Source organism: Paroedura picta, chromosome 6 (assembly GCF_049243985.1).
Source record: "Paroedura picta isolate Pp20150507F chromosome 6, Ppicta_v3.0, whole genome shotgun sequence".
Lineage (NCBI taxonomy): Eukaryota > Metazoa > Chordata > Lepidosauria > Squamata > Gekkonidae > Paroedura > Paroedura picta.
The window spans coordinates 22362138-22375072 of NC_135374.1; the positions used below are offsets into that span (position 1 = coordinate 22362138).

At 41.5% G+C, this 12935-nt stretch overlaps 2 protein-coding genes across 14 annotated transcripts in view; one reads left to right on the plus strand and one right to left on the minus strand.

Annotated features, from left to right (window-relative positions):
• The window catches only part of MIPEP (mitochondrial intermediate peptidase), a 59301-nt gene extending 47019 nt beyond the window's left edge, over positions 1–12282 (minus strand). Inside the window, exons 1-9 of one of the 2 annotated variants that reach the window (XM_077341719.1) lie at positions 12069–12282; positions 7358–7531; positions 6642–6730; positions 5714–5800; positions 4333–4396; positions 2920–3102; positions 2371–2527; positions 1064–1112; positions 395–452 (exon numbers count right to left, since the gene is read on the minus strand). In XM_077341719.1, the coding sequence (XP_077197834.1) occupies positions 395–452; positions 1064–1112; positions 2371–2527; positions 2920–3102; positions 4333–4396; positions 5714–5800; positions 6642–6730; positions 7358–7531; positions 12069–12245 (1038 nt within the window). In that variant the 5' untranslated portion in view covers positions 12246–12282. Of the gene's footprint in view, positions 1–391; positions 453–1063; positions 1113–2370; positions 2528–2919; positions 3103–4332; positions 4397–5713; positions 5801–6641; positions 6731–7357; positions 7532–12068 lie in introns of both variants that reach the window. The other variant, XM_077341717.1, reaches the window with a different exon arrangement.
• Positions 12244–12935, plus strand: part of LOC143839553 (uncharacterized) — a 35216-nt gene continuing 34524 nt past the window's right edge. For 11 of the 12 annotated variants that reach the window (XM_077341726.1, XM_077341730.1, XM_077341732.1 and 8 more), the window contains exon 1: positions 12244–12488. In XM_077341726.1, the coding sequence (XP_077197841.1) occupies positions 12244–12488 (245 nt within the window). The remainder of the gene's footprint in view (positions 12489–12935) is intronic. The other variant, XR_013231758.1, reaches the window with a different exon arrangement.

Consider the following 12935-nt stretch of genomic DNA (forward strand, 5'->3'; position numbering starts at 1 on the left):
GCCCTGCAGCCGTGCCGTGATGTGAAAAAACAAGGTTTGTGAACAAAAGTGGTGTAACTCTGTCAACCTGCAGGCCAGACGCATTTTTTTTTCCAAATCTGAACTTTTGTCTTTTCAAGCCTGCGTAAACTAATTGAAGGTAATGTTTAACATACTCAAGAGAGCATGTTACATTTTCCAGCCTGGTTTGGGCTGTTAACATAAATCACTGTGTTAAACCAATATCTTTCTTTTCAGCAGTTATTTTCCCTTAGAGAAAAGAGCTTTGAAACCCAATGCTGCAGCAACATGAACCTAAAAGAAGGGGAAAGGTCAAATTACATCAATAGATAGTTTCCATTATTTCACCTGAATTCAAGTGGAGAAAAATGAAGGCACAATATAAACTTACTGATTTCATAGGATTTACTTTCATCTTCATGCCATTCATCATTTCGAAATCATTTAGGGTTCTACGAAACAATAATGTCACCATTAAGCCGCATGAAAGAGCTGTTTGATAAATATGTAACATAATTCTAAGAAGCTATTACACAAACATAAAGTTACTCAAAAGAGCCTTAACGTGTGCCAGAATGAACTGTATTTTTTTACACTCTTTCACACTGGGGAATAAGCAGTATGGTGAAATTATTTGGAATAATTCCCTTTTCCTATCCTGGGAAAACAAGACAATATATAAAATTCTTTTTCTTATATGCTTTAGTAATGGATAGACATGTGGAAACTCTTCTCATGGATTTAGATCCACCAAAGATTTCTATTAATGGGAGGGATTTCTAGGGACTTCAGATATTCCCCCAAAGGATACTCTTGGGCAAAAAGGAATCTCCAAGAACACCTGGAGGGGAGTCAGCAGTCTGTGCATGAGGGGACTGGGGGGGGGGGCGTGTTAAATCTCTCTGTGTGTCTGATTGTGGAAATTCTCCTTGGGATCCAAGTCACTGTCTCCCAAAGACATACAATTCAGCATGACAACTAAAGGCATTCTCTTAAATCATATGATTTAAAACTTTTGCCTCAAAACAAGGTTTTGCTTTTGATGAACGGAAAATAGACTCACCGTTTGAATAATTTATCTGAAAGCTTTTCAAGAAATTGCATTACTTTCTCTAAAAAAGTAGAAGGAAAAAAATGTATAGGTTCACTCGATGAACGGAACATTTAATAATAAGCAGCAAATATTATCTAAAATATGTTAATCTACTAAATAACGAAGCACAACTCAGAAGTTAAATTATAATGTAAGGAGGACAGTAATAATGATCTGTTCTGAAAACCAAGCAAAAGAGAAATACTAATGTATACTTCCAACTATATTGACAAGAGGTTATTTTAGACATCACATAAACCAGAACTGATCAGATATTGAATTTTTAGAAACATATTTTTAATTCTAGGAACTGACCCATAGTAGTTAGATTACAATGCAGAAGTACAGTATTTGCTGGCGTATAAGACTACTTTTCCCCCCTGAAAAACATGCCTCCAAGTGGGGGGGTCGTCTTATACGCTGGGTGCACTTCAGTTGGGATAGATATAGCTGCCCATAGTGGCCCATAGTACTGTATTTTGAGTGGAAATGTTGGGGGGTCGTCTTATACGCCGGCAAATGTCTATTAAACTAGCTGGTTTCCTGGAACTTAAAAAAAAATGATAGCATATTGAGAAGAGCAGTTTTAATTAACTTGTCATGCGCAATTATTAACAATTAACAGAGATGTGAAGGAACATTATTTCAGCATAACGATTTTACTGAGTCCTATTTCCATGTACATAAATCTTTTCCAGATGGAGTCTACTCTAAATTTTTAAGTAGACAGTTATACCCCACTTCACCCCACAACAATCACCCAAAGCAGCTGACAACATCATGCTCTTCTGTATCCATTTTATCACATGAGGAAGGTTGAACAGAGAGAGTGACCATCCCAAGATCACCTGGACCGTTTATGCACTGGAGGTTTCATGCCAGGCTGCAGGCTGGAGTCTTAGTTGTGGCAGGTTGCCCCACCTCTTCCTGAACCCACACGGGGGAGCACTTGGCCTGGTGCACCTCATCCGCCCCCAATTTGTGCTCGTGGACGGGAGCTGGGCCAGTGAAGTTCTCAGTGCATAAATGGTCCTGGAGAGCTAACAGAACACAACAGAGATTAGACTCTTACAGGGTTTAACATTCCAACCATGACATCACACCAGCTCTCTCAACTGTTAACAATGCATAAAGTATCAGGCCAATGCAGTAAAAATAATCTATTGCAGCCAATAGATAAAAATAATCTATTGCAGCCACTAAATCTGCACAGCAAATGTTTAGCTTCTCAGTCCACCAAGTCCCACCCTCTTTTCCTTAAATGCTTGCAACGTTACCTGGGGATTTGGCCATTGTGCCCTGAAGAGCCCGGTGAGCAAAGGTGTCATAGCCAACCAACTGGGCCAGAAGGTTTCTGTTTGTAAGCAGTTCTGATAAACAGTGCGACTGCTGAGCATTTGGGAACAGAAAAACCTTGTACGCCACTTCACGGACCTAACATGAAATGCAAACGAAAAACAAAACCAAAAGAAAAATTCGAAATGAAAAACACCATCAAGATGACATGGCACGAAGACTAACACAATAATCATGTTACAGAGAATCGATATAATATCGCTGTGTTGCAAATTAAAGATATTTCCTTCTTTCTTTGTTCTATGTATTCCGGTACCATTTTAATACCATTAGTTTCCCTGACATATGCAACATTAATACAGGATTTATAAATGAAGGTATGGGGCCACAGCACACTATTTTGCCGACTATAACATGGAAAGCAGAACACTGCAATAATTAGCCTGCTATTTTCAAAACAGATGACACGATTCTACAGTTATAATACCCACATATATTTGGGGCTATAATACCCTTAAATGTATGCATACCAGATCATCTGGGCTATCTGCATTGAGACCACTGATTTGGACATAGTTGCCTTCAGCAGCAAAGTTATGACGAATATGTTCTGGCAAGACATGTTTGTCAATCCTGTTTGGAAGATGTGATCCCATGAGAAATTCATTACATAAATCCAGGATTTTGACATTCAGATTTACTGCCTTCTTGCGCTGTAAACGGGAAACACATTATGTAAATGCAGTTCTTCTGGACCTGAACAGTTTAAACTTCTCAATACTTGGGAGGAAGTTAGGGCCCAGGAGCAATAAGTCAGTACAGGCAATCACTGTGAACATTCCCATACATTAAAGCATCTTATGGAACTGACAGTGCAGTTCTAGCAGAGTTGCCGCCTTCTAAACTGAAGTCAATTCCACTTAATATTTCTGGTAAGGCCTTGGAGGAGGAGCATGTTTCATGGCTTAAGTGTCACTCAGCACTTAGCACCCACTCAGGATGGCTGTCCTGCCCCTGAGTGCCTTCTCCTCCAACCAGCTTGCCTGTCTGTCCAGGAGCCAGCCAATTGCCTTCCATCCCCCACCCCTGACCACTCCCTCCTCCTTCAGAGCCAGTTTGGTGTAGTGGTTAGGAGTGCAGACTTCTAATCTGGCATACCGGGTTCGATTCTGCGCTCCCCCACATGCAGCCAGCTGGGTGACCTTGGGCTCGCCACAGCACTGATAAAACTGTTCTAACCGAGCAGTGATATCAGGGCTCTCTCAGCCTCACCCACTCCACAGGGTGTCTGTTGTGGGGAGTGGAATGGGAAGGTGACTGTAAGCCGCTTTGAGCCTCCTTCGGGTAGGGAAAAGCGGCATATAAGAACCAACTCTTCCTCTTCTTCTTCAACTTCCCTCTGAGGCTTGGAGGTTGCAGATCCCTGCCACGTAAGAGCTGCCCCTGCTGGTGAGTTCCCTAACAACTGCCTGCAACTTTTCCAGCTCCTGGGGGGAGGGGGAGGGGGAAGCCATCCACAGAGTTCTTCCATTCCACCCCCTAATCTAGCTAATCAGGGGTGATATCTTCTGATTCCTCTTAGTGAAGGGGTTACGAAGAATAAGAGCTGTATCCACACTTTTCACTACCCAAAAGTTTACAATCACCTACTCTTCCTTTCCCCACAACAGGTACCCTCTGGGGTAGGTGGGACTGAGAGAGCTCTGAGAGAACTATGACTGGCCCAAGGTCAACCAGCTGGCTGCAAATGGAGGAGTGGGGAATCAAATCCAGTTCTCCAGATTAGAGGCTGCCACTCTTAACCACTACTAACCCGGGCTCTCAGGAGACTGCAGGGTGATGGGAGAAAAGAGGCAAATCTATTCTGTGATATGCTTCCATTCAAAGTTCATTGCACCCAGTCAACAGATATTATCACACAATTAAAAGATGGAAATAATTACCTTTTCTTCATCCAAGTGAATACCACTGATCTCAAAATCAAACATGAAAAGTTCTGCTACTCGTCTAAAAGTGCCAAAAAATATTTGTTATGCTAATGTTTTGTCCATTTTAATGACAGGTTACAACTTGCAGGCAATGGAACAATTAGTTTTATTTCTCCTAACTGGATAAAACAATAGAGTTGCCTGTATCCTGCCACATCATTAAACAAAGTCTAAATAGCCATCCTCCAACTTCTGTGGCTTTTCCTCCATCAGAATTATTACACTTAGATTGTTAGTGTGCATAGTGAAATACAGCAGTTTCACACTGCTAATTTTGGAAGCAGGTCACTTTGTAGCTGGATCCTACACCTGTTTTCTTGAAATTAAGTGACAGTCAGTTTAATGGAGCCAAAATGTGTCAATGGACTACACTCCTGATCTAAAGATAACGGCTACATACTAAATACTGCACTTCACTAACTCTGAAATGCCAGATGATAGAACAATATGATTTTATAACTCATAATGATTCAAGAATCATGAGAATGTCAGCTCCCATTATATGTATTTATTTGTTTGCTTGTTTATATTATATATTATATATTATATATTTATATATAATATATATTTATATACCACCCTTCCTTTTGGCTCAGGGTGGTTTACATTAAGAATTTTCATATTACATTACAATAAACATCTTAGATATAGAACATCTTTAACAATAGGAACTTTTGCTCTCATTCCTTTTGACAAAAATCTGGCACTGACTGCATCCAGGGATTAAGCAGCATTTCCCAAATGCAAGTATAATATTCTGCAGTTGGAAAATATCAGCTTGACTCCAAGTACAGACTGCAGGCAGAAAGGGAGGGTGAATATAAGACTACGGGGTTAGCACTCATCTAATTGCTTAGAGAAGCAACTGCTTTGGTGCTAATGAAAAGAAAAAAATGTACATTGGATCCATCCTCAGGGTAATTAAAATAACCACAAGGAGGAATTTAACACACAAATTCTTTAATTTATAGAATAGCAGAACAGAATCATAGAATTGGAAGTGGCCATACAGGCCATCTAGTCCAACCTTCTGCTCAATGCAGGATCCAGAAGATGAAACAAATACTTTGTCATGGAGACACCTATCAAAGGAGCAATCTTGCAAGGACAGATAAATTCTCATGACATTTGAAAGAACAGGCTATCCAATTACTGGAAAAGTATTCACTTGAACTGAAAGACAGCATGAAGGGGCACAGATATAACATATCTGAAAAGTTAGTTGCACAACATTTTCAATCTCTCTCTATTTTAATGAAATAATGTTGACAAGACTGCCAACATCTCTCAGTACTATGAGGATTATTGTCAATGAACTAAAATTAATCATATGTACCTGGTATCTGGATCAAGGGAAGCCATGACTTCTTTATCAGCCAACAATTTTCTCAGACTCTGACACAAATCTACATCTGTATTTAATCTAAGAATATAAAGATTGCATGATGTAATTATTACAAATATACAATTTATGCAAAAATTCATAAGGTCTGAATAGCAATGTCAAACAGCAAACAGTTGTTGCTAATGGATTGGAGCCAAAGGTGACAGCAAACTACAACTTATGGAGGAAGGAAAGGCAATTTCTGCCAGTTCTCACTTCCTATGGCAGACCTATGGCAGTTTCTGAGGATATCTCAACCAGTGAGCCAAAGTAGTGTAGCGGTTAAGAGTAGCAAACTCTCATCTAGAGAACTGGATTTGATTCCGTACTCCTCCACAAGCAGCCAGATGGGTGACCTTGGGCTAATTACAGTTCTCTTAGAACTTTCTTGCAGAGCACAGTGCAGTAGTTAAAGCTTGCTTGAATTATGCTTTTCACAGCCATGAAAACTACTGTCTGTTCACATGAACAATACTGATGGACCCGTGATCTGAATTTTGAACAAAACTGCTTTTATATTCTACCAAATATAAACTGTTGAAAACTTCTTACAAAGTTCTTCTATCTTCCCCCCCCCCAGTGGGAGGGGAAAAAACACAGTTCAATTTTATTTTGAATGGTAGCTATGCAAATGCAATAGAATTCAATTAAACACACATTGAAGTAAATGTGTTTTTAATTATGAAATCAGAATTCTTAATGTAAACTAATTGTTTTTGCCATACTCCTTAATTGAGAAAAAGGTATCTTCCTGTTTCCACAAAGATTTCAGAATACATGCTGTATTCATTAAGGTGGTTTTTGGTACTATTAAGCTTGATGTCTGTGGAATGCTAAACACTGAAGTCAGCAATAAACTGACACAATGAATCAAACATACCTTTCTACCATAGTGCCAATGTTTCTGCAGGCATCTTCTGCAGCCTCTCTAAAAGCAAGATTAGGATGAGCAATTTTCACAAAGTCGGCCTGATGAAGTAGAAAAAGAAAGGTCAACAATGGCAAGAAAATTTCCGTTTGCCATTACATGAAAGTCTAAAATTCTAGATTGTTTCTAACAGACCTACATAGTCACATGGACTTTTTTTGTGTTACACCATCTTAATCTTTCATGGTACCACAGTCTATGCCAGGCTTTCTCAACCAGGGTTTCATGAATACGTGTAGAAGTGTAGTGTTTGTTTTGTAGTCCTACACAAATCTTTGGAGAGGGAATGACAGTGCTGTATAGTGGTTAAACTGCTGGACTATGTTTGGCTTCATGTATGTGTATCCTGTACGTGTTTATTTTACCACATTTATATACACATACACTGGAAAATGACGTAGTCTCTTTAAAACAATGTTAGGAATTATGACATTACAAAAATTCAAAGAATTTTCGACTCCTAGTTTATTATTACATGGACCTCAAGTTTTGGTCAAGATGTCCATAATGCAAAACAAGAATTATCTGTTGTGGGACCATTAAAACAATAACAGAGTTTCTTACCCTCCCCACCCTCACCATGGAAAACCAAACTGGAATTTAAGCCTAAACAAGGAAGAAAATCTTATTGATAAAAGATAATCTCAAAGTGATAAAAGATGTCTTACTAGATCAGCTACTCTACACAAGGAATCAGACAGCTGATCAAAGATCATTACTATCTCTGGCCCAGGAGGAGTAGCACATGCTTTCTTTACTAGTCGCTCTGTTTCTTGCAATGATTTTTCTTGAGCCTCTTGAAATCCCTCTGGACAACTCAATTCTGGAACACCAAACAGACCCTATAAAAAAAGAGAGTGACAATAAGACAAAAATTAAGCATCCTTTAACCTCTGTTTGTTTTTTAACAGCTTCAAGATTGAAAACATGATTTTTACATTTATAGGGTCTTGTAAATCACATAAACATATAAACATTTTATAGAGGCTAACAATTTTGTTTACATTACTGCCAATTAAAAAGACAGCTATGTTATATTCATTTCAGCTGCTGATATAAGGAGTATTTCAATGTTTCAATACAGATACCTACATAATGGTTATTATTGGAAGGAAGGAAGGAAGGAAGGAAGGAAGGAAGGAAGGAAGGAAGGAAGGAAGGAAGGAAGGAGGGAGGGAGGGAGGGAGGGAGGGAGGGAAGGAAGGAAGGAAGGAAGGAAGGAAGGAAGGAAGGAAGGAAGGAAGGAAGGAAGGAAGGAAGGAAGGAAGGAGGGAGGGAGGGAGGGAGGGAGGGAGGGAGGGAGGGAAGGAAGGAAGGAAGGAAGGAAGGAAGGAAGGAAGGAAGGAAGGAAGGAAGGAAGGAAGGAAGGAAGGAGGGAAGGAAGGAAGGAAGGAAGGAGGGAGGGAGGGAAGGAAGGAAGGAAGGAAGGAAGGAAGGAAGGAAGGAAGGAAGGAAGGAAGGAAGGAAGGAAGGAAGGAAGGAAGGAAGGAAGGAAGGAGGGAGGGAGGGAGGGAGGGAGGGAGGGAGGGAGGGAGGGAGTCGACTTTTATACTGTAGCCTCACAGGTTGCAAAGCTAAAATGGAGAAAATCAGGAGGATATAAGCCAGTCTCAATCACCACTGTAGAGAAAGGTTTACATATGAAAGACATAAAATGCTCATGACATGTTGTAGAAATGAGCTTCCAAGCTATCATATGTGACTATGGAACTGGAACAGTTGGTCACAAAGCCATCATGGTTCCAACCAGGTCTCAAGACCTAGTGAAAGATGTAGAGATTACTGCACCAGCTCAGAACAGTGACCACAATGCATTTAGGTCAATGGAAAGTTATAAGGTTCCCTCTTTTGAAACATTTCCTTTCAAAAGGGAATTTTATAAAAAAAAATAGGGGGAATAGTAGAAAGGAAGCTGAAAATGCAAGAGAGTCAAATCCTTGTTTACCATTGAGAAACCTCTGAAATATTCTTCAGGCTTCAAGAAATTCCAGAAGTGGTGTGATTGTGGTTGGGAAGCACAGCTGTGTATATGCCCACATGGGACACCTTCCTTTCCTTTGAGGGGTGGGTTGATAAAAGTATCGAAACAACAAACATTTTTTAAAAAATATATCTGTATATCAGAAAACCAGTCAGAGAAGCAGTGGGGTCCTTGGAAGACAAAGGAATAAAGGGATTGTTAAAGGAAGATAGGGAGATGGCAAAGAAGCTCAATGACTTTTTTGCTTCTGTGTTCATTATGGAAAGTGCCACAGCCACTACTTCCAGGAAGTCTGAAGAACTGCGCCAAATTGAGGCGACCAGAGATGAAATTTTAGACCTACTGAGGAAATTAAAAACCAATAAGTCTCCAAGCCCTGAGAACCTGAGAGTTTCAAAAGAACTCAGATGTGAGATTGCTGATCTGCCGACCTGAATATGTAACCTATCACTACATTCAGCAGCTGTACTAGAAGAAGAAGAAGAAGAAGAAGAAGAAGAAGAAGAAGAAGAAGAAGAAGAAGAAGAAGAAGAAGAAGAAGAAGAAGAAGAAGAAGAAGAAGAAGAAGAAGAAGAAGAAGAAGAGTTGGTTCTTATATGCCACTTTTCTCTACCTGAAGGAGGCTCAAAGCAGCTTACACACCCTGTGAGGTAGGTATATAAATATAAATATAAATATAAATATAAATATAAATATAAATATAAATATAAATATAAATATAAATATAAATATAAATATAAATATAAATATAAATATAAATATAAATATAAATATAAATATAAATATAAATATAAATATAAATATAAATATAAATATAAATATAAATATAAATATAAATATAAATATAAATATAAATATAAATATAAATATATAAATAAAAGGTGAGGCTGAGAAAGCCCTGATATCACTGCTTGGTCAGAACAGCTTTATCAGTGCTGTGGCCAGCCCAAGGTCACCCAGTTGGCTGCATGTGGGGGAGTACAGATTCAAACCCGGCATGCCAGATTAGAAGTCCGTACTCCTAACCACTACACCAAACTACACCAGAGATTAACAAATGTGGCACTATTTTTTACAAAGGGATCCAGAGGGAAACCGGGAAATTACAGGCCAGTCAGCCTAATATCTATCCCAGGCAAATTCGGAGAAACTGTAATCACAGATAGCATTGATAAAGGACACAGCCTTCTAAGGGAAAATCAGCATGACTTCTGCACAGGGAAGTCCTGTCTCACCAACCTTTCAGAGTTTTTTTGAGAAAAAGAACAAGCATATAGACAATGGTGACCTGGTAGACATTATATACCTGGACATTCAAAAGGCTTTGGACAAGGTACTTCACCAAAGAGTTCTGCGTAAATTTAGAAGGCATGAGATAAGAGGACAGGTTCTCTTACAGATTAAAAATTGGAAGCAAAGAATAGGAATCTGGGGCTGGTTCTCACAACAGATGGAAGTAAGCAGTGGGATCATACAATGAAAAGTATTGGGGCCAGTACTATTTAATTGATTCATCCATGAGCTGGAAATAGGGCTGAGTAGTGAAGTTGCCAAGTTTGAGGACAACACCAAATTATTAAGGATAGTGAAAAATTAAGGCTGACTGAGGACCTCCACAAAATGGGTGAGGGCAACAAGGTGGCAAATGAAGTTCAATATTGGTAAGTGCAAAAATCCCAACTTCAAGTATCGGCTCACAGAGTCTGAACTTGCTGAGACTGGGAAGGGAAAAGACCTGGGGTTTTAGTGAGTAGTTTAATGGAATTGTTAACCCAGTGTGCTGCAGTGGTGAAAAGAGATTATTAGATAGGGATTGAAGATAAAATGGCCGATATTGTAATGCCCCCATATAGATCTGTGGTGCGGCTTCATAGAATCATAGAATAATAGAGTTGGGTCATCTAGCCCAACCCCCTGCACTATTCAGGACACCTACAACCTGCACTATGTAGGGCACTCCAAGTGGACAATACCTCCAAGTGGGCAATGCAGAGCTGGAAATGGTACAGAGGAGGGCAACCAAGATGATTAGGCAGTTGGAGTACCTTTCCTATGAGGAAAGGCTGAAGAGTCTGGGACTTTTCCATTTAGTGAAGAGACAACTAAGAGGGGGATATTATAAAGGTTTATAAAATTATGCACAGAATGGAGAGAGTTAACAAAGATACATTTTTCTCCCTCTCCCCAAACACTAGAACTTGAAGGCATCTAATGAAACAGATGGGCAATAGGTTCAGGGTGGACAATAGGAAATACCACTTTACACAAAAAGTGATTAAAAATGTAGAATTTGATGCCAGATGATGTAGAAAACAGGCCACAGGACAAAACAGTTCTAAAAGGGGATTACATAGATTCATGGGGGATAAGTCTATCAAAGGCCATGGTGGCTGAGGGGAACCTCCACATTCAGAGGTACTAAGCCTATGAATCCCACAGCCAGGAGGCAATGTATGGGGAAGGCCTCAGTCTCCTATGCTGTTGTTGGCCCTGCAGAGGAACTGGTTGGCCACTGTGTGAAGCAGGATGCTGATGTAGATGGACCACTGGTCTGATCCAACAGGGCTCTTCTTAGGTTCTTAATTGTTAGACCTGAATATCTTTAAGGGCTACCTGACAGACAAGGTAATCACTATGGGAATTATCCTAAAGATAAAATAACCTCCAAAGGGAATCAAATAAAATCAGAGTCCCGTAGCACCTTTAAGACCAACAAAGATTTATTCAGGGCGTGAGCTTTTGAGTGCAAGCACTCTTTTGCACTCGAAAGCTCACGCCTGGAATAAATCCTTGTTGGTCTTAAAGATGCTACTGGACTCTGATTTTATTGTGCTACTTCAGACCAACACGGCTACCCATTTGAATCTATCCTCAAAAGGGAATGAATGCCTGGAGGCCACACCACTGAACAAGTCTGGTCAGTTCCCGGTTCTGGATTGTAGCCGTAGGACTCCTGTGTCAGTTACCATGAATTTCACTATGGAAGAAAGACAGGGTGTAAGTGCAACAGACAGGCACAAAGAAGCTGAGGAACCTCATCCCCAGGAGGGGTGGCAACCTGATTCAGGTCCGTCTCGGACACCCTAACCCAGAACTGTAGCAGGGCCAAGTGAGGCACTTATCTGAGGGGCACAGGAAAAGCGCATCGCAGCTTAAACAAACGTCACCCTTTTATTACTCATCTCTGCATGGACCTTTTTACCCAAACCACTAGTATGCAAGCGGGGCAATGTTATCGAGCCAGCCCTGCCTCTGCCCGAACCCCCGCGACGTGCGGGTGATTTGGGGCCGCAGCGGCGCGGGAAAGGCTCCGCGGAGGAGGCGCTTGGGCTCCCCGGGCACGAAAAGGCGGCTCGGCTGAGCCCCCGGGAGGGAAGCCGGCCTCGGCAGCCGCTCACCGTCCTCTTGCCCAGCTCCCATCGGGGGTGGTGCTGCGGCTGAAGCTGCGCGTTGAAGGCGGCGCCCACCGGGGACCAGCTGGTGCTCACCCACCGCCTGGGGCCGCCGCCACCGCCGCTGACCCAGCCCAGGCCGCTCACGGCGCTCCGCGCCACCCCCCGCCAGCCGGCCAGCATGGCGCACGCAGCCCCTCAGCCGTCCGCCGCCTCCAGCAGAAGCGACCGGCCTCTCGCCGGCTGGTTCCGGGTTGAGGCAGTGAACTCTGACGCGGCCCGGCGGGAGGAGGCGCTTGAGGCCTCCCCGGCCCGCGATGGCGCCCAGCGGGCGAGGAGAGCCGCGCGGGAGGAGGAGGCGCGGCCTTCGCGGCCCACGAGGACGTCTCTAGCGGTCGGCAACAGGGCACTGAATCATATAACTCTGTAAGCGCCAGAAACATTATTGAAGTCAACAAGGTTGAAAATACAATTGAATGGATATAAAATCAGTTTAAAATGTGAAACCACTCGTTTTGTTTTAAGGGGGGGGGAGAGGGGGAAAGGAGGAGGATTTTTCATGCTGTTTTAACTTTTTTTTATTGTTTTATCCTCCTGTTGTGAACCACCCTGAACCCATTCATGGAGAGGGGCAGCATACAAGTTGAATGGCCTAATAATAATAATTTTTTTCCAGGTAGGCTAAAATTCTGTTGGTTATTTAAATTATTTTTTAAGTGGTTAGCCATGTTGGTATGAAGCAACAGAACAGAATTTGAGTCCAGGGGCACTTTTAAGTCCAACAAAGTTTTATTCAAGGTGTCAGCGTTCATGTGCAGGCACACTTCTTCAGACCCAATGAAGTGGGAATTACCAGTCCACACCACACAAATA